The 21,179-nt window shown below is 39.0% G+C and overlaps 2 protein-coding genes across 4 annotated transcripts; both read right to left on the bottom strand.

Moving 5' to 3' along the window:
- Window positions 1-2,115: 2,115 nt before the first annotated feature.
- Window positions 2,116-7,650, bottom strand: ikbip (IKBKB interacting protein). 3 transcript variants are annotated; one of them, XM_085387675.1, is made up of 4 exons: window positions 7,207-7,650; window positions 7,013-7,130; window positions 3,458-3,679; window positions 2,116-2,813 (listed from the first exon to the last, which is right to left on the bottom strand). In XM_085387675.1, exons 1-4 carry the CDS (start codon window positions 7,410-7,412, stop codon window positions 2,247-2,249), a joined length of 1,113 nt encoding a protein of 370 aa, XP_085243801.1. In that variant the 5' UTR covers window positions 7,413-7,650; the 3' UTR covers window positions 2,116-2,246. The 3 variants fall into 3 exon arrangements, with proteins under 3 accessions (XP_085243801.1, XP_085243799.1, XP_085243800.1); XM_085387673.1 differs by lacking the exons at window positions 2,116-2,813; window positions 3,458-3,679 and adding an exon at window positions 3,797-5,401 and having other exon boundaries at window positions 7,207-7,648; XM_085387674.1 differs by lacking the exons at window positions 2,116-2,813; window positions 3,458-3,679 and adding an exon at window positions 3,797-5,353 and having other exon boundaries at window positions 7,207-7,645.
- A 965-nt stretch (window positions 7,651-8,615) lies between these two features.
- Window positions 8,616-20,856, bottom strand: arfgap3 (ADP-ribosylation factor GTPase activating protein 3). Its single transcript, XM_085386696.1, has 16 exons — window positions 20,700-20,856; window positions 18,837-18,955; window positions 17,092-17,164; window positions 16,849-16,980; window positions 16,574-16,654; window positions 16,366-16,459; window positions 16,210-16,269; window positions 16,067-16,113; window positions 15,307-15,455; window positions 14,944-15,075; window positions 14,693-14,818; window positions 13,363-13,515; window positions 12,720-12,846; window positions 12,408-12,495; window positions 10,593-10,717; window positions 8,616-10,507 (listed from the first exon to the last, which is right to left on the bottom strand). The coding sequence occupies exons 1-16, from the start codon at window positions 20,766-20,768 to the stop codon at window positions 10,490-10,492; spliced, it is 1,593 nt and encodes a 530-aa protein (XP_085242822.1). The 5' UTR covers window positions 20,769-20,856; the 3' UTR covers window positions 8,616-10,489.
- Between the last annotated feature and the right edge of the window lie 323 nt (window positions 20,857-21,179).

Genomic DNA, 21,179 nt, shown 5'->3' with positions numbered 1-21,179 from the left:
TTGTGAAGAATTATTTCTGGGTGTGAACTACGTGATAAAATGATTTTTTACTTTGGTTCATTACATCATGGGTGATGTATTGACAGGAAGGGCGGGAATGAAAAAATAAGAGACGTGATTTACCCAGTAGCTGATGGGGAGAGGGGAAAAATCGTAATCCGTCTTCGCTACATTATTTATAACGTCAGCATCGTGTTATTAATAATATGTGACAAGGCTGTGGAGTCCAGGCAACGATTTTTCACCTCTTAATGAATAAATACCAGATGCTGAACTCTTTATACAAGTGAAAAATAGTTTTGCCTCTTTACCAAGTGTTCCATAGGAAGGCGCTTCCTTCAGCAACAGCTAAAGCTGTGGTTGGGTGACCACTTCACTGGAATACTTCAAAGCTATCTGTTTTGGTTTAAGGCATTTGGACATCAATAAACTATTTAAGTAATCTAGAGAGTACATCAGGAAACACTCATGTACTGCATATCTCTAGTGACAAACTGGATTTCCAAGTCTGTAGCACTTTAATGGTAAAGGTAAGACGATTTAGGACAATGTGTTAAGTAAAAGCTGTAAGAAGAACTGATGCGTGGGGAGTGATGTCAGTAAGATATTACTGACATCACTCTGAGCACAGTGTAAACACGGGGAACATGAAAACAGGCAGCACAGCCGTTTTCAATGTTCCAAACATTAAAAAAGGGTCATGGACTACCAAACTAATCAGACACAACATTAAAACCATAGGCACTGAAAGATCATCGCTTTATAAAATCTGTTTAAGTTGGAAAACCTTTTTTTCTGGCATTCATAAGACACACTAGTAGTGCAGTACTCACACCAAATTCTTGTACATTGGGATATCTGCATCACTTATACTACTACAGAATAAGCCATGAAAGTGGTTGATTAACAGTTCAATCCTTTCCTTATTTACTGGCTTTGCATCATGTCAGTTAGGGTAGCTAATCCACTTAAACCCGATGTTGGTGGGTTAAAGGGAAAAAGAAAGGGATCTAAAATGGCTTATTTCAAAGGATGAACCGAGGGGGTGTGAAGCAAGTCCAAAATCATAATATAGCACTTTGACTCTTAAAAGGTAGCTTCAACACTGGAAAACAATGAAAGAGCATGCTTAAACATGAACGCAAGTGGAGAAATATAATGGCACCATAAAAAAGGTAGAAAGAAAAAGGGAAAACAATTAACCGCTGCTTTTCGTTACACTTGGTTTCTATAGAAAATGTATGGTGTGTGTGATGTAGTAATGGTGTTTAGACTGGTGTAATTTAAGCGTTATATTAATGGGAGGCTGGACTGGAGAGGATTAAAAACTGCAGTAATTATTAGTTAATTGACAGTTAAAACTATAAAGAGGAAGCGCAATAAATGAATAGAGAAGAATGACACAGCTTCTAAGGCCTCCGATTTCCACAGAACTTTAACCGATCGAGCATCTGTGAGATAAACCGAACAAGCACCCTGCAGGTCACTGGAGCCAGGGGTCCCACTGAGGTCCTTTGTCCAGCTTTGACAAGTCAGAGCTTTTCTGGTTTGAAGAGGGGGATCCAAACAATATGTGGCAGGTGGTTTTATTGTCGTGGCTACTTGCAATCGGTGACAGGGCTGGTCAGAACCAATAACTGGAGCTATAACTCAGTAATTCACATTTACCCTGGAGACACGAGAGAGATTCTGCAGAGCTCTGCTGGAACGCGAATAGGCACATTCCTCAAAATGTCAAGCTACTGTATTGCTGTATCCCCTAAAGCTAGTATTATGTGGCCCATACTGAATATCAGGGAGATTATAGAAGGAGGAGGAGAAGCCATCGCACATGGCATGAAACCCGATGGAAATGTATGAGAGAATTGTGCAGGTAAAAAAGAGAGTTGTGTAAGTGAAACTTCTTCTGGGGGGCAAAACCAGCAAACTTTTCATGCAGTTGTATTTGTTTTACTGGGGATTCTTGACTTGGTAAGTAATGAAACTGACACATTTAGATGGAGCCAGGCAAAGAAAAACAATAAAGCGATCAAATCTTCATCCTCGAGGTCCAGATCATATTACGCCATTTAGAAAAGCTGACAGCCTCAGATCATAGTGATTGCTTCAAGGGTGTTCAGATGCTCACATTTGTTTTATTCGTAATAAAAAACAGATTTATTTCAGTATTTGTTCTTGTTCTAAAACAGCAGTATGACAGGTAATCGGGTTAAATCGATGAATTGAAGCCAATGTCGGTTTGTTTTTCATGTTGGCTTGTGTATCTCTCCAATGTCTGTTATATCAGCTATCTCGTTGACCTGTTTACTTGTGACGCTCAAATCTCCCTCGACTGCAGTGAGGTTGCTTAATGTCTGTCGAAGCTCAGCGATCTCTCTCTCTCTTTCCATGAGATCTTTTGCTAATCGTCCTATCCGAAGAGTCAGGTCTGACAACTGGGGCTCAAACGCGCCAAAGTCTCTCCTAATATTAGCCACCTTTGGTTTAAGGTCGCTGGCAAAGGTCACCGTTCTTATCACGCGGGCCCGGCCGCTCTCTAGCTCCACCAAGCGCTCCGAGATCTGCTCGTCGGCGCTGGCGAGTTCAGGGATGCGTCTGCGGAGCTGCTCTATGGCCTGAGAATTGCGTTCAGATGCGGATCGGAGGTTGGAAACTCGATCGATGCTGCTGGCCAGCACATCCCCGATGCGTTTCACCATGCTGTGCTCCACCCGAGCAGCCTCGTCTTCAAGCTCGCCCACCTGAGTCAGCAGAGACTCCACCTCAGAGTGCAGGCCATCCATCCTGCGCACATCAGTCCTCACTGACGACACCTAGATGGCCATAGGGAAAAAAGAAATGTTTGAAACAGCACTAAGAAAGCTTTTTTTGTAAGGGCTTTGCATTATTGCACAGCACTGTGTAAGTATTTAGTCTTTCGTTTTTATGTTATCTGTAAAAAAGCAAAAAGAATCTTTTGCAGAGGTGAACATGCTTTTTTGTTGCAAATTTGGGTATCAACTGAACCAAATAAATACGCGGCCGTACTGCTGATACCAATACTGCTACTTTTAACCTATAAAGGGACGCGAAATATATAGCAGAGTGTGTTATTGTTTATGAGAGAAATTATCATCAACCTGCAATTTCCGAAGAGATTTTAATGATCACTAAATCACATTTTTACTTTCCACAATAAATAGTACAATAAAGCACCCCTATCAGCTTTTCATCTATTTTTAAACTTTTAGACCTTGAATGTAAATGTGGTGTAGCTGAGGTATAGTTTTTCACCCCTCCACCCCCAAAAAAGTATTTAACTGAATTCAGTGGGCTACATACTGAACGGCAATATCGATTGCTCTAGTATTAATCAGATACCGATACCAGAGTTGCTATCAATATGATTAGTCTCTACCCACATACACTTGCACTCTAGAAAAAGAAAAGGCGCGACATCAATAACATCATCAATAACCTTGCTGGTAAAGTCCTTTGTGATGGTCGATGTCCGTGCTTCGATCTGACCCACAGCTTCTCTCAGTGAAGTCAAGCTGCTCTGAAGCTGAGCCCTCTTCTCAGTCAAGCCAGTAGCCCACTCCTTCAGCCGAGCTACATCCTGCTCCAAACCCTCCAGCTGAGACTTCAGAGCCCCACGCTGACCCCCGAGACTCTCTAGCATCAGCTGGACGCTCTCACACTGAAAAAGGTGGTACAGGACATGTTTTTTCCCCAATGGAAAAAAAAAAAAAAACAAACACCTCAGGACAGAAGACGATTCACTGAGAGGAAAAAACAAATCAGACATTGTTCTGTAAAAACAAAAAAAGATTGTTTTATTAAATAAGCTTAGTGACACAACAGGTGACACAAGAACAAGATGGAAACGTGACATTCAAATATGTGGATTGTCTTGATATTTGCAAAGCTTCTTCTGTTTAAAATCTAATCTAACACTTAGAAATTTTATTGACCCTGTTCATTATTGCTTGTTTCCAACTGATCAGGGGATCTTTTGCTGTTTAAACAACAAAAACGTGCAAAGAAAATGGTCAACAATGACGACCTTGCATCAAAGGTGGTGATATGAAACTGCTTTGTTCTCAATCAAAACTTTAAAACCTAAAACATATCCAGTTTACATTTGAATAAAATAGAGAAAAACAGAGAAGACTGAACAAAGACTGGCACATTTAATGCTTTAAAACTGTATCAGTGCATATGGATACCTTGAGAGTAGTCGGGCATATTTAATAAAATGGTGCACAAAGGTAAATGTATCCGACTTCTGTAGTACAGTGCAGTGTTTTAATGAGCTCGTGTTGACATCAGGCTAGTTTTCTGACATTAAAGTGAGGTACAAAGTTTACAGAGATACTACTAAACTCAACTTAAGGGGTTTACAGCCTACAGTTAAACAGGACATTCCTACTCATTTTTCCTAGTGGACAAAAAAACAACAACAATGACATCATTCTGTGAGGTCATCAAGAAAAGGCTCGGTCAATTTATCCTCTTCATCTTTCTCCCACTCTTCCTCCTCCTCATTCCATTCCACTTCCTCCAGAGCGTCAGAGTTCATTTGGCTGTCAACCCCACTTTCCCTCAACACCATGGTGAGTTCACGGACCGCCTCTTTAACCACGGACAACTCATTTTTCATCTTCATGATGCTGTTTTGAGCCTGCAGGGTGTCCAGCTCCTGTCTGATCTCGAGGATTTCATTTGTTGCTTTCAGCATGCTGTCCTCGGTGCCGAACACCTGCAAGGTCACCTCCTCCAGCCTCTTCTCCATCCCGCTCAGATCTCCACCCAGTTTGAGGATGGAGCGCACTGCCTCTTCTACCTCCGGCAGATGCTCTTCGCAGGCCCTCGCACGGGGAATGTGCTCCTGGAGCTGAGAGCTTAGCTCGGCCTCCCTCTTGTTCAGGATGCCGATCTGCTCCTCCAGCTTGTGGATCTGCTTGGTGTTCCAATCCAGCTGATCCTGCGCTCGCTTGACGTCGTCCTCCTCTGTGCGCTCCAGAGCTCGGGCGTTCCTCTTTGTGCTGTCCTTGAGCTCCTCCAGCCTCTCCGCCAGTGAACGGATTCTCCGCTCGGCTTCATTCACCCGCTCTGTGGCTCCTGCATGAGTGTCCCTGGACTCGGCCTTGAGTGAGGTGAGATCGGTGGTGACGGCTGCCAGACTCTCTTGCCACGTCTCGGTCACGTTGAGGAAGTGGGCGTTGACCTTCTCCAGATCACGGGAGGCAGAGCTTTCATCAGCCTGTATTGTCGTGACAGCAGCATGGAGGGTGGAGATGTCCTGCTGGAGTTTTGTCACCAGGGAGATGGTGGAGAGCGCATCCTGTAGGTCATCCTCAGAGGCGGCAAGCTGCAGCCGCAACACAAAACAGGAGTGCTGTTTCTGTGGGAGCTCTATCTGCAGTATTCATATAATACACAAAGTGGTGCAGTGATAACTCAACTTTAAAAGAATGAAATTCATGAAGATAGTTTTTTTTCTCCCTTTCTTTAACTTAAAGGTACTTTTTGTAATTATCCCTGTAGTTATCTAAATCTTTCAACACCAGGGAGCAGTATTTGACATTGGGTGTACTTCCATGTTTTCAGAAGTGCCCATAATTGTAAATAACAATGCACCCCTAATGACTTGCTTTGGTAAATAAAGGCTTGCTGCACCATCTTGTGGTTCAAATCAGTATCACATGAGAATACAGGTCCTGGTTCAAATTCAGGTGACATCTTTTAAACAAAGAAAAATCAAAGCAGTTGTTTCTGCTCTACCTGTCATTGACTTTGGGTAATATTGGAAGGTTTTAAGGTGTTTTTAAAACATAGGAATTTACAAAAGGTATAGAAGCATCCCTTCTGACTTGATGCTTAAAGTTAGTTGCATATGTTTGAGGTGAGTAAAAAACCCCAGAATGTCCCAAGAAATGCAAAGACTAAGCAAGTTTAATTCTGCAAAAAATGTAACCATAGTTTTCCCCTCCCTTGAGGTTAAACAAAATATATATAAAATAAATAAAATATAATAAGAAGACACTTTTTCTTTGCTAAACTTAAATTCAAATGGGCTGAAATGCAATAATCTCAAATGGAATTTAGGTGAACAGACACATTGGATTTTATGTGTCCAGATTTTGGAATATTTGTCTCACAGCTTTCCTTAAGCAACCCAATACAACACAATCATTGTTAAGTTTATTTGTTTTGCCCAAAGAACTAAATTCTATGTTGAAATAAAGAACATCTGGTAGCCATAGAGTCCAGTTAAAAACAAGGTAGCGTTTTATAATACAGTGTGTGGTTAAAAAGCAGTTCCGCTCAAATAAAATCTATTTTATCCAAAGTATTAATAATTGCCTACAAATACCTACTAGATACAGTAGAATAAGGGGCAACAGTTCACGTTTTTACAGGAGCCAATAAATAATTACACTGTAACTAATTTTCAGTAATGCATAACTTCCTTAAACCTTAAAATTACTTAAAACTAAGTTATTATTTCCTGTAAAATATCTGAAGTGCTGTCCTACTTAAACGTACCTACACATAGTACTTACAGTATAATAACTTCTTCTAATTACATCTTCTCTAAAATACATATTAACATACAAGCTATAAACTACTTAAAATTACTTATGGGCTATTTAAAATTACTTGGGCGCAACTTAAAATGACATAAAACGGAATGATTTCTTCTTTCCTGTGAAATACCTGGAGTTAGCACTACTTAAAAGTAGTTACGCTGATACTTAGAGTATAATTATTTCTTCTTGCCTAAAAACATATTATTATTACACCCTTATCCTACTGTATCTAGCAGTAAATATTTATAGATACATAATTACATCGTAATTTCATGTAAAATACACTTAAAATCGATTTAATTCTAGGGGAATTACACTCTTTATCGTCGGGCTAAATATTTAAAGATCGCTAAGTATTTGACATTCACACCCATCAAAATTTGCAGATTCATGGTCCAAACACGTTGAGGATCTGCTCCACAGTCAATCAAACGTACCTTTTTGGAAACTCTGACAATCTCCTCCTCCATGTCGAACAGACTGGAAGTTTTTCCGTGTAGAGATCTGTATTTTTCCTCAATCTGGGAAAACTTCTCATTCTGCTGCAGCACCAACCTGAAAGTCAGAAAACCTTCAGAGAGAAGTCCTCTGTAGTTCTGAAGAAAGCGTTAATACTAATATGTGGACTTACCAGCTCAGAGCCCCGCAAGCTGCGAGCGACAACAAGCACATTACACTTCTAATGTCCAGGCCCGAGGACGTTTTGTTCGCTCCTGTCTCGTCTCCTGCTTCAGTCTTCACTTTCTGCGTTTCTTCTTTCCCGTTTGAGCCTTCTGATGGTTCATCGCTTTGCTTCTGTGCCTGCGTCTTCCTCCTCTGCTTTAGTTCAGTAGGCATTTTAGCGCAGTAATAAACCGCTGGTTATCTTTTTATAGCCTATTTAGAGAGTTAAACGGGCTTACCAGAGTTTGTTACCTTGCACAGAAAAACAAGACTCCTGTTTTAGAGAGAAGTTCATAATGTAGAAATCAACTTCAAAAACGCAAAAAATAACGGACTGAGTGTGCGTGTGTTGGCGCTTTAAAAGGACTTTTTCTTTACCCCTGTTCCTTGGAAAAATGCGACCTTCAAGGGGTGCTTCGTAAGCTCGTAAATATTAATACTGTAATGTTTAACTAGTTAAAAGCACCAACGCTTTTAGTTGTTTAAATGCTATAAACACAATTAAAGAGAAACATTTTACTCCAGTAACTGATTATTTGTTCGTGATGAAACCTTTAAATTAAGCAACTTTTCGCCAGGTTTAGCAGTGTTGTTTGATTTTGCATCAAATTTCCGACAATGACCGCACGACTATCAACGCAACAACCGGCCACGTAAGCGGTTGCCAGAATTTGCTCTGAAATTGGCCAAAGTGGATTAATGTCTGCAGAAGTAGATCAACATTTGATAGACTGTCCGATGTGGAAGAGAACTTTACTGATATAATTTTAAATTTTCACTGATTATTTAAGATATTTATCAAAAACACGAGATCACGTTTCAGCTTTTTAAAGCGAGAACTGCTGCTTTTATCTGGTTTATACTATTGACTTTTAACGAAGTGATATTTGCCCAATAAAAACACGCAAAGGTCTTGAGCCACCCTTTAGTCTTATATTTTTATAGAGAAAAATTGGAAATGAATGCATCAATTGCATGAAACACTGAAATTTACAAAAGATACGGAAGTACAGTAGGTAAGGGGAAATTGAGTGGGTGGGACAACAGAAGGGCCAGATGCATCTCTCAGGTCCTCCAGTTTTTTTAGGGCACACTACTCACCCTGATGATAAAGGTTTTCTGCCAATAGCTCTTTGAGAATCATCTTGTTAATGCAAAAATATTTTATGCCTGTCAAACTGTGCTGTCATTGGCATTTTCAAAGATTCAGGCTGGGTTCTTGGATGTTTAAGAGTTTTGCACAGTACTGTGAATAAGAGGTCTTAAAAAGAAAAAACAAATCCCACTTAAATCTAAAAAAAAAAAAAAAAAAAAAAAAAAAGTTTGCAGGCACACGGACCACAGACACATTTACACAAATAATGAAGACAGTAAAAGTTTAAGCACAAACCATTTATTTGGCATATTCCCAAAAGTCGTACTTACATTTTGAGTGTCAAAAATGGTCAAAATCTATCTGTAAGTTTTTTCATTAATGAAAAACCCCTATACAAGATTGTATGTAGCAGTTCACAGCGGACTAGAGTTTTAATAAACAAGTTTCTTAATCCATCTCATATTCAGGATGTGTTGACATATTTATTTTGAGGGCTACAAGGGCCATGCAGCTTATACAAGCTCCTACATGTAACAATATAGAACGGCAGAGACACAATCTTACAAAACATATATGCCGACTTAGGGGCAAAAACTAGAGTGCAACCAAGCAAAAGCTGTTACACACAATTTCCAACACATGTGCAAAAGATACCTAGATTGAGACAACAAGAAGGTGTGTAAATCAAAGATCTCCGGACTAAGGCATTTACTGATGGGAATTAAAAAACAAAACCCAAAAAACAAAAATATATTTGACCATTTAAGAACCTCTTTAGTGTTTCATATTTGAACATGTCAAATCAAACTCCTGGGATGTTCCAGCTTCTCAGAAATTAGTCTGTACTATTATGACGGAGTCCGGGCTTTAATTAGTCCCTTTAACTTTGGACAATGATAAAGGACAGAAAAAAGGCAAAAGCGCAAGCTTTACTCTGAACAGATATCAAATCTAACTCAAGCACTGCCTGTAGTTCTACTGTGTTTAGAAACAATAGCATATATAAAGTTAAAACCTTTTATGATGGCAGTTAAAGTAACAGAAAAAAATAACTGATGGTTTTAAAGGGATCATTCACATTGTTCTTTTAAAGTGGAAACGAGGCCTGAAAGCTACATAAAAGGTCTCAGCACATCAAGAAATCCTTCAAGTTTTATAGAGGCGATCCAAGGGCCATACTAAGTGTACAATTTAGAGATTTACCAAGATGATTAGGCATTTATTTCAAGAACATTAAAAAAAAACAATAATCTAACAAAAATTACTTCTTAAAATGATGACTGAATTCTTCATAGCATCTAATTCTATGCAACTGGAGCTTTTACGAAGCTCATTTGTTGTTTTAAAGAAATATTTATATCTTATAATAATTGTTTTTTTTTACTCCTTAAAACTTTGACATATCACATTCCTTTTTTATAAGCATTTCTGCATGACTTCCAAAAAACAACAACAACAACAACAACAAATTGCGACTCACAGGATAATGACACTTATGTGCTAGTGACGCATCAGTTTACATAACTTACAGTACTCTTACTAAAAGTATATCTGTTGCCCCAAGGCCTCTGTTTTAAATCAGCTTTTGGTCCTGCCTTTGGAAGAGCAAATGTAAGTGCACTTTGGGGACAGAAAGGACACTTTCAACCCTGCATGAAGGGGCACAAAAAAACAAAAAGCACAAAAACAACACTACAAAGTGCACGTGATGAGTGAGTTACTGAATTAAGTACTTACGGAGGTAAAGGAATCAAACGGATAGCCCTCCTAGCTCCTCAGACTGCTACATACAGCATTTCTATATATGTAAAACCCCGAAGCTCAAAGCAAACTTAACATAATGCAGGCTGAATATTCTTCATAGCTGTATATACACAAATATCTTCCTTCAAGGTGTTTGCAGGGGGAAAATAATTCCACCGAAAAATATTGGGCTCTGCTCATCTTTATTTGATCCCAAAGACTACGACTATGTATATACATCATCTAATAAAAAACTAGATATAGATATACAATATACAAGTACATTCTGCAGACTTGCTCATAGCATTGATTTATGTTTTCCTCCCAACTCTCCCACGATGAGCACCCACTAGAAATGTCATCTAACTGGCAAACAGAAGATACCTATGGACGGTGAATCCGACATGTTCACTTAGGAACTGTAGTGATCCTGAAAAAAGGAAATTAAAAAAGCACCATGAGAAGTCGTCATTATTGATGAACTTCTATCATACGCTGGAATATATCTGACTGACCTGAATTGAGCTAACTACGCCGCTGGCCATGACTGAAAGTTTTCCTGCAACTGAGCGCACTCCATGTTTGAGCTGCGACATGTCGGGAGCACTGGGGAGTACGTTGCTCAGACGGTACGAACTCGCTGTGGACACGAGGCAAAAAGTCAAGCAGACAGAGAGACAAAAAGCTCGAGGACTCGTGGAGAAGCCACTCGCATGTACAGTCATGTGAAAAAGACAGTTTTCAGGAGACTCCCTGCAGTCCTGTGTAAAACAAAGTACAGTAGCCTGCTGAGCACATTTAGCAGCAATAACTTGAAGCAATCATTTCCTGTATGATCTTACAAGTCTCTCACATTGTTGTGGAGAAATTTTGGCCTGCTCGTTAAAGCAATGCTGTGATATGATCATTGTCCTGCTGCATGACCCAGTTTTGTTTAAGATTCATCTCTTGGACAGATGGCCTCTCATTCGACTCTACAATACTTTGGTATACAGAGGAATTCATGGGGGTCTGTGACTGCAAGCCCCCCCAAACAAACATCCCTACTTTGGGTTTTATCTGTATGAAGGACATTGTTCCAGAAGTCTCGTGGTTTGTTCAGATGCAACTTTGCAATCCTAAACTGGCAATCCTTCCAAACAAACTATACTTGTTCAGTCATGACCATTAACATTTAACATGCCAACATGCTGAGGCCTGTAGAGTCAGAAACAGAGAAACTAAAAAAATAAAATAAAATGCTACAAATGGTCTGACCTTCTAGTGACTTCCACTCCTGATAAGATCAGTAATTATATTGAATGTTTTCCACTTGTGAATAATTGTCCTCACTGTAGAATGAGCGACTTCAGATTGTTTGAAAATGGCCTTATAACCCTTCGTAGATTGATTGGCAGCAACAATTGCTTCTTTAAGATCATTGCTGATATCTTTCACCCCGAATGCTCCAGAACAGGAAAACAAAACGTCTGCTGTCACAGAGGTGTTCACACTTGCTCAAAATCAATTACTCAAATGCCTTTGATTAGCAGCACCTGGAGGCTACTTACCTTCTTAATGCCTGTGGAAGCAGTAAGTGTGTATTTAATGTTTTCAGTCTTGTGAAACCTGCTTTTTCACATGATCATATGAAAGAATTTACGGTATTTAGATTTCCTCTGAGGTACAAGGGTTGAGACCAGTTCGACCAGTATGCACAGTTGGTATGGTTAATCACTCTGGAGCTAGTGCAAAACTTCAGTGTATGTGAGATAAATTACTCACAATTTCAGCACAGCTTCACAATAAACTCAAAAGTCAGACTTCTTTTCATAATTTCAGGGGCATAATATTTTATATTACAACCTGTATCACAGTTCAATACTTATTATGTAATTATTCTAGCAGAGATTCAAGGGTCATCAGACAGGTGGAAAACCTCCATTCCACCTAAAATTCCACCCAACAGTGTAACACCAAGTAGGATAGGCCAAGATTGTCTTCTCAATGTGACCACCACCTAACTAAGCCTGGAACAAGCATCCAACATGTGCAGTTTCTCTCTTATGATACAGTTTTAGCAACCGGCATTAATCAGTGACCCAAAGTCCCCAATAAAATTAAGAACACAGCTGAATTTGTGGCGCGTTTGTCTACTTATTACTGACAAAATGACCTGGAGTTTGGAAGATGTATCAGAAAAGCACACAGTTAACAGGTTGTTAAATCCAACTTTAAAGAATCACACAAGTCGGCATCTTATTAAAAACAAACAAACAATCATACTAAGATGTTCCTCCGAGCGGCTCAACATACAAGCGCTAAGAAAAGAAGAGACAGTCATGTCTTACCAGTCTGCTTCTTTGGATCATCAAATAGATCGGCTGAACTTATGGATGCACTCGCAGAAAATCTCTCCAGTCGGGTTTTGGCTTCATACTGAACAACAGAAAATTTTGAAAATTTCAACCAAGTTTTATGTTTGACCATTTAAGAACCTCTATTTAAATTAAAGACCTTCAGGAACTAATGTTCAGGCTTATCTCAAGTTCCAAGGAACAAATACAGACAGTTTTTAATGTGATTTCCCAGTCTAGTATTCACCAAATGAAATCAAAGGAAAAGCACGGTTTAGAATGTGTGTCCACGTTGTGCTTGTATACCTCAGAGTTGTCTTGTTTTCCAAAGTACATATCAGACGAGATGGCTTTTACATCATCTCCAAACTTTTTCCGAGCTTCTCCTGTGTCTGAGAGCGCTGCTGTTTCTGGTTTCCTTCTGGTTGTGGGCCTGATAACAGTTACCAACAGAAAAAAATAATAATATGACAACAGGATGAAGTACTTTAAGCACAAATCGTGTATTTTAAAAGAACACGCTGAATTAAATTACACCAAACATATTTAAGACTGAAGAGTCTTACCTTTGTGTAAAAAGTATCTTAAGCTACAATTAAAAAACACTGATGACCACCAACACTACACCTCAGCCAGCTAGCAGACGCACTTATGCTATCATGTGTTGAAAGTTCTACTTTGCCTTCTTCTCGAGTTATTGCATGTCACCCATCAGCCTTTTGCGGCTGAGGTGTAAAAAATTTCTTTCTGTAAATTAGTAATTTTATTTGATAAAATAGAATAAATCTGATTATTTTATTTGATAACATAATCAGATTTATTCTAGAAAGCCCTTATCTTAATTTGCTGTTAATTTTGATTGTTGTATTTAACTAAAATTTGCTTTGAATCATTAAACCTAACCATAAAAACATGTAGAAAGCTTCAGTTTTGTGTTTAAACAACTAACCTGTCATCAAATGAAGTTATAGTGGAGGACAAGAAAAAGTCTGGCTCTGGTTTCTTGCTCTCTTTCATCCAGCCTCTTCCATCATCTCCATCGCCCCACCGTGAAGAGAAACTGTCTGAGGTTTCACTTTGGTCCTCAAAGCGAGTTAGAACCCTGAAGAAAGAAGCCAACAAGAACAATATAAGGTGGAACAAAAAGAGAGATAATGGACTTTACTAGTACGCTGACACTAAGATACCCAAATTTACACAGTCAGCACATTGTTTAGCATGCAAATGTTAGATTTATAGACTCCCATTCATCATGCTACAGTGTCAGGGAAGTGCTCACAGATCCCACATTAATCCTGTAACTTGAAAATGACTCTGAACATAAAGAAATATTAGAAACAGAAAGAACAAAGAGCTCTGCAACACATAGTTCAATATCAACACAGTCTGAATTGAAAGAATGAACTTTGCCAAGTTGTTCATTCGTCTATAACTGATATATTTGAGTGCAAGAGCACCAAGAAGAATTACTCCTATTTAAAAAGGCTATGGATGTTCACAACAAATGCTACTTCAGGTTTCCCCAACTGTTAATCATTAAGAGCTACTACATTTTTCACACACCATATATATTTTTGTACCATACTCAGTTTTATTTATGATCATTTAGAATATTATATGTTTTAATCAAACTGCATCAGTAATTTTTTTAAGAAAAAACAAACATCTATCTGACCTATCACATCGACCCTCTGCATGTCCTCCTTCACTACATCTGTAAACCTCTTTTTTGATCTTCCTCTTTTTCTTCCTGCCTGGCAACTCCATAGTCAGCACCCTTTGTCCAATATACCCACATGTCCAAATCATCTGAGCATTGCCTCTCTGACTTTATCTCCAAACTTTTCAAACTGAACTGTCCCTGTGATGTACTCATTTCTAATCGTGTCCACCCTGCTCACTCCCAATGAAGACCTTGACATCTTCAGCTTGGCTTTTTGTCAGTGCCAACATCTCCAAACCACACATCAAAGTAGGTCTCACTATCATTTGGTAAACATTCCCTTTCACACTTGGTGTCACAAATCATTACTGAGACATATCTCCATCCACTCCACCCTGCCTGCACTCTCTTCTTCACCTCTCTTAGCCACTGTCCGCTACTTTGGATAGTCAACTCCAACTATTAAACTCATCTACCTTCACTACTGATATTTTTTACAGCTTTACTGTTATACCCGTCTCTGTCTCACTCAAAAGGAAAAAAACCCTGTAATATTATTAACACAGTATCAAGATTTCATTTTGTTTATATATTATCAACATCAACTTTATCTGACCTAGAGCTGAAGGACCCTTCATCGTCATCTTCATCAATAAATCGCCGTCCTTTGGTGGTCTTTGCTCCAATTGGATTGTCCTGCTGGATGGTGTGCATGTCTGACATCACAGAGTGAGAAACTCCACTACAGAGAAGAGCCAAGAAAGAGTAAAAATGACAGTGAGACACATTAAAATGGAGAAAAAATAAAAAAAAATAAATCTTAAATCTACTAGAGGTTTGTCCCCCCTCACTCCCAATTTGTCTTACCTCCTCATGCCCAGACCCATGCCCAGTCTCTCAGCCTGTTCCTTCTTTTTCCCCTCTAGTCCTTTCAGCTTCTGCTCTTCGATTTTCCTCTGCTGCTCAAAATCTTTGTAGGCCAGCCGCATGGATGGAGCACTGAGAAGAAAAAAAGTAGGTAAGCTCAGAGATGGAAACAGACGAGCCAAATGTGGTGCATAGCTTAAGTAATATACATGATTTAGCCCCTTTCTCCTGAGGTAAAGAGAAGAAAGAGCCATGGATTTCATCTTGCCATAGAGGACACAAAGTTACATTCGCTTTCCGATTAAGTGATTACAACAAGAAAGATGGAATGAAAAAGAAATAAAAAGCTATGGGTATTCTTACATGGACTCCTCAGTTGTAACGTTCTTCTTGGCACCAGCAAAGCTCTCTTTCTCTCTGATTTTGTCAGCAGCCTGCGCCTTCTTCTCAAGCTCCGAGAAGCTCTGGCTGCTAACCTTCTGAGCGCCCAGACCGCCCTTCTTTGAGGCCAGCTGCACACAAACATACACATTACAATGATGTACCAAATAAAACAGATAACGGAGCTGGGGTAGAAGCTTGTATTCTGAGATAACATTCAGAATCTCCAAGATTAAAAACATATTTTAAAAGAGGAAAATTCAGAAAACAAAAAACAACCTCTCATAATACTATACTATAACCTCTTATAAATGGGTCCATGAGGCAGCAGGGCAGTGCAAACTGCAGGGACATGTGGAATGGGACCCCAATTCATTATTTAAAACAAACGTGTAAAGATAATTTATTTTATTGGCAGTAAATGGTGCCTACTGTTGTTGTGATTCACCTTATTTACCTGTTCTTGTGTCCCCTCAGGTCAATCATGTGATGTGTGTGTATGCAGTGACTACTGCTGCACTGCCTAACTTGGGTGTAAATGTGGCCCTCCCTATGTGGCTGTGGTGTGTAGTACGATCAGGTTGACCCGAGCTTGTAAAGTAAGACAACGTGACTGGCTTTCTATTTGTCTTAAAATTTATCTCAGACACTACTTGAATTTTTTGTCTGAATATTACCCTCCTCCCTTAAGTAATAGTTTTATTGTACTTATTATGACACCAATATAAAACTTTATACATACTGTTTTCTTGGCACCTGCTGGCTTCTTCTTAAGAAGAGAAGAGGGCTCTGAGAAAACAACAGACAGAGTGAAGTCAATATTTAGACAGACTTTTACGGGCATTTAGGTAGAGTTAACTAAACATGCACAGTATTGACTCAAACCTGGGTTTGCTTTTGGTGAAACACTGAGCATTTCCACATTGGGACCCTCCTCTGAGTTACCTGAAGATAAACATGTGATGAGCCACAAAACTATTTTAATATAAAACTGCAGTGAGTCAGTATAAATCAGATTATTAAGCAATGACACAAAGATACCATTACGGTCTTCATCTTTTTCTGGCTCTGAAAGCTTCTCTGATGCGGAGGGGCTCAGACTCATTTTGGCCATGTTCAGATTTTCAGGAACAGCCTGGCCAGGAAACAGACACACGTAGTGAAATTAATAATCGCTGTGTCAGGCTGTGCAGCATATCTGTGGAAAGTTCTGGACTAAATCCCAATTGAAGAAACCACACACTTATACCTGTGTATGCAGACTGAAGAAATCCACCTGCTTGTCGCCTGGGGATGTTGGAGACAGAGGAGCCTGACTGTCCAGCCACAGCTGTGGAGAACAAGAGCCGTAAAATGATTCAATTATATGAGCGTTTATTATAAGTGTGATAAGCATATGGGTAATACCCAGGAAGCCAGTGTTTAATAAATTTAATCTCTCAGCCCCAGGTTGGTTTCTCCCCGCCCCCCTTGAGGAGAAACATGGAGGTGTTTTCAGACTGTAACCCAGCCTGTCAGTGTTACCTCAGTGCCATGGCGTCTGGTTGCTTGTGTGGCTAAAGTCTTTATCTTCTCTCTGTACAGCTGTGCAGCCCGGCTGTTGTACTTGGCATTGGCGGCATTGGCTCTGCAGCCATGTTGACTGAAAAATGCAATCTGACACCGAGAAGTCAAATAAGAAACAGGAAAGCAAACAGGTAGAATCACGCTTGTGTCACACACTGCTGGAGTTTTAACCTGATGATAGTGTGCTGATATTTTACTCACTGCGCTGGTGTTGCCTCCAACTTGCATACATCTTAGCTGGAACCACGACCAATTAAAATCCAGCTCGGTGGACCTGTGTGGCACAACAGGATCAGGGTTTGAAGAATGTGTGTTTGAACAAAGAAAAACACCTGAGGTTACAGAACCCTATCCACTCCCATCTCCTTGCTTGAGCTGCCTTTGTTCCACTTATCCTTCACTGTATCTGAATCGTCTTTATTCTGTTTTATTTGTTTTGGATGCTTAAGTCATTTATTTTTATCCAAAATTACAATAAATCTCTAGAGATTGTTATGTCCAATTAATATACCGTATCCAGGATTACTGCTCGTAGTTTACACATTCACCCAAAAAGTGAAAGATCCCTGGTTCAAGTCCAGGAGGAGAAATAAATCCCTTTGGGGTGGGGTCAGGAAGGGCATCCGGCATAAAAATCTGCCAAGTCAAACATGTGAAGCTACCTGTTGTGGTGAATGATTGCAAAATAAGGAAGCAGCCTACAATAGCTTTACTATTACATTACACACTTTTAATGTAGTCATTTGAAATGACAGTTTATTTTTTTCTTCTTTTTTTTAAAAATTGCTTATCTTTTTAAAAGTTTACTTTTATTACACAGGTAACACAATCCTATGCCTTAACAATAAGAACACCAGTCATGCTTAGTTACCCTACAAAGGCCTGTTTTTGGCTGAGAGTATACTTCTGAGCTGTTCAGTCCATATTGCACTACATCTTTGCAGTTTGGGTTATAAAAGGTAGAGGGAATTTGATCAAAACACTGTGCATATCTTACCTTCTTTTCATTTCTATGACTGCTGTTGTCTTGAATTTTTTAAAGGGTTTAATACTATCCTAACGAGCTGATATTTTTACGTCCTAATTTCTTATACTGCAAAAAAACAAAAACTTTTTATAAAACTCAATTTAATTAAAAAAAAATATTACAGCAACAGCAGAGTCAAGGCACTTTTGTTTGCAAAAACGGAAAAATAATCATTCACATCCACTTTCACTTCAAAGAGGTGGCTACAGCGAATCATCTGCCTCCATCTCACCCTATCCCAGGGATCCTCTTAAGTCACACCAACGCTCACCAACACCTTCTCCGTTTTCTTCCTCTTTTCCTCCCATTGGGCAGCTTCATCTTCAGCATCCTTTGTTCAGCGCTGCATATCTTCATACTAGCTCAGCCTTGCCTCTCTAACTTTGTCTCCAAACTGCTCAGCCTGAGCCATCCCTCTGATGTACTCTTTTCTAGTCTTGCATGTCCTGGTAACTCCCAGTGAAAATCTGGAAGCTCTGTCCCCTGTCTTTTTGTTAATCCCAACATCTCCAAACCATACATCATAGCAGGTGTCAGTAACGCACTGCAAATCTTCTCAGAAAATTAAAAAATAATAATAATAATAATTCTCAGTGTTTAATCCTCAAACACAACCTTCCCATTGAACACACTTCTGAACTGTTGTTTACTCTTGATTTATTATTTTGTTAGAGGTGCTTGTGGCTCATGATGAAGAGGAGGTTGTCTGCAAACTGGCTCCTCTAGTCTGCATGTTGAAGTAAACTTGAACCCAAAGATCCCGATGCTTCTATTGGAGTGTGTGATGTTAGATAAAAAGCACTTATACATTTTCTACTGTATTTGAGAACTTTCTTACAACAAGCCCCATTCACACATTGACATGAGCACCAGTCCATTTACCTCCAACTCCAAGGAAAATATATAATTCCTGACTTACCTAATAAATGAAAGGTGCACTCCCAGAGACCTGTGAGTCCCAGAACAATCTATACAGACAAAAACCCCATAGGTGATGCTGGCCCAGCTGGGGTTCTTAGCTGCGCAGTCAAAGCAAACCTGAGGGACAGAGAGCAAGAATATATACAAACACACGAGATATTCATCATATTAACAAAAGAGACGGATCATTCTATAACTGGAGAAGACTATTTTTTTAAAATATAGATAATTTAAAGATATTTTATTTGATGTAAGTAATAAAAACAAATAATAAATTGATATGGCCAGTTCAGGCATCAAAGGTGCACTTTTTATTTGTTGCATACTATGCTTGATGCAACCTGGTAACCAATATGGCAGAAAAAAAAATGAGATTTTTAAAATAGTGTTTAATAAATTCTTGACTATTAAGTGAATGAACTCATATTGCATACTCAGTTTCAGATGAGAGTTGGTTTAATCACTTTAAACAACTTGACCCTGTACTACAAACTTTTACAAAAGCAACAGATTAAGCCCTTATGAATGAAAAAGCAACAACAAAGCATTTACGATCATTTTAGTAAAAATTATATGGTAACCTGGTTAAAATAAGAGTAACAAGATTGTACAAGTTAACGTGGCTGAAATATAGTACTTTTATTTGCAGTTATGACATAAATGTGACAAATACTCAGGACCACAGCAGTGTTGTTTAATAATATTTCATGATTTTAAAATGTTTATTTTATATGTATGTCAACAGGGTTGCAAATCATAGCTGTTATTAGTGTTTTCTCAGAAAAATATGCTATCTAGGGATAAATGTGGTCATATAAATAAAGGATACTTTGAACCTTTGGTAATATGAGTAATAGGGTTGTATTGGTTAGACTAATGCACTCAATGCACTTAACTAGTCAGAAAAAATTGAAAAAAAAAAATAAAAAAAAAAATATGTCAGAGGACAGACCTTTGGTCTAACCATGGTGTTGGCACATGAACAACATGACATGTCATTTTACTGTTTTATCTCTTCCTTTCTAAGGCGAATTAGGTCGTACATGTGCTGTTGGACACAATTTACAGAGCATAATGTTCTTTAAAATATGCTGATGTTAACAAAATGTTTAAAAACACATGTGGATCTGGAAGAAGTGGATTTCTAAGCTGGAAATTTGTTTGTTATATTTAGACGTGTTTTATAAAATATTTCATAACCACTGTTTCAACAACTGGATTTACATTTTGTCTCAGGAGTATATTTGGTATTGTAGTATTTTATGCATGGATTCTTTTCAAATTAACGCAGTTGTAGAATGGTCCACGGGTGGAGGCCAAGAGCGTGAAGAGTGTCCGACTACACGAAGCAACAGCTGTGAGGATAAACAGGAGACTGTGCTACTGACTCAAACAGCTGTTGGTGAAGTGGCGTTAATTTCGCAATGAGATCAACAGATAATAGTTACAGCAGCGAGTCGCAAACACATCTTTGTCCCTGAAGATGTCTGTTCTGTCTTTTACATGACCCGAGTCGAGAAAAGGCCTTAGAAACGGAGCTTTAAACAAACACGGCTAATGTAAACTGTCAAAATGTAGCTAGCTAGCTGTCACCCCGTTTGCTAACGTCACGTCACGTCAGGTTACAATTTCTAAGTTTTGTGATATTTTGCTTCTGCACGTTTTAAAAACACGTTGTTTTTTTTTTTTTTAAACCCGACTTATTCTAAAGATGACACACGTCAGACAGCTGTTAAATTGGTCGCAAACTGAAGCCAGCTGTGGCGTTTCCCATAAAGTGCGACGTGTCAGATATTTAGTTCAGCGGACTTCCTTGTGCACCAGAATACACCCGTCTTTCTGGTATTTATTTAACTCTCACCTTATTCGTAGGGATGGAACGAAGTCGCTTGAAAATAACAGAAATGTCCTGCTTGCTGGGTTCTGCCATTTTTCTACCTGTTGGTGTCTGGCGGTTAAAGGAACAGCATCAAAAGCAGACCCGTGTTTTTCCCCTGAACTAAACCCGACACGTCAGTAAGAGAACACCATGGGCGGACGCTGATTGGCTGGAAATGATCCGTCGTCGTGTTATTGTCGCAAAGGCTTCTTGGCAATGTAGTTTTAGATCATATAAGCGATAGCTTACGCATCTTCGAATTTCATGCATTTCTGTGTGACCGCAGCCAAAACATTAAACACAACGCTGAACAATATAACTTTAATAACGTGTCTTGAAATAAGATACAATAACACTAAATAAAAAATACTAAAATATGATAAAATAGTTCAATAAGATAAAAAAAAATGCATGAAAAATGGATCATTTGAACCGAAAAAGAAATAAAGCTCAAATAAAATC

This window comes from Rhamphochromis longiceps, linkage group LG17 (assembly GCF_057381845.1).
Source record: "Rhamphochromis longiceps isolate RC_006_pf linkage group LG17, R_longiceps_female_GT1.1, whole genome shotgun sequence".
NCBI lineage: Eukaryota > Metazoa > Chordata > Actinopteri > Cichliformes > Cichlidae > Rhamphochromis > Rhamphochromis longiceps.
This window is presented reverse-complemented; position numbering and strand designations above follow the sequence as displayed.

What these genes read in the sequence shown, in the direction of transcription:
- ikbip (XM_085387673.1), bottom strand. Translation starts at nt 7,412, where the DNA reads ATGCCTACTGAACTAAAGCAGAGGAGGAAGACGCAGGCACAGAAGCAA. An exon ending in GCTTGCGGGGCTCTGAGCTG is followed by an intron (nt 7,131 to 7,206) that starts GTAAGTCCACAT and finishes TCTGACTTTCAG; the next exon opens with GTTGGTGCTGCAGCAGAATG. An exon ending in TTGTCAGAGTTTCCAAAAAG is followed by an intron (nt 5,402 to 7,012) that starts GTACGTTTGATT and finishes TGAATACTGCAG; the next exon opens with ATAGAGCTCCCACAGAAACA.
- arfgap3 (XM_085386696.1), bottom strand. Translation starts at nt 20,768, where the DNA reads ATGGCAGAACCCAGCAAGCAGGACATTTCTGTTATTTTCAAGCGACTT. An exon ending in TCTTCAGTCTGCATACACAG is followed by an intron (nt 16,460 to 16,573) that starts GTATAAGTGTGT and finishes TTTCCTGGCCAG; the next exon opens with GCTGTTCCTGAAAATCTGAA. An exon ending in TGATCCAAAGAAGCAGACTG is followed by an intron (nt 10,718 to 12,407) that starts GTAAGACATGAC and finishes TCGTGTCCACAG; the next exon opens with CGAGTTCGTACCGTCTGAGC.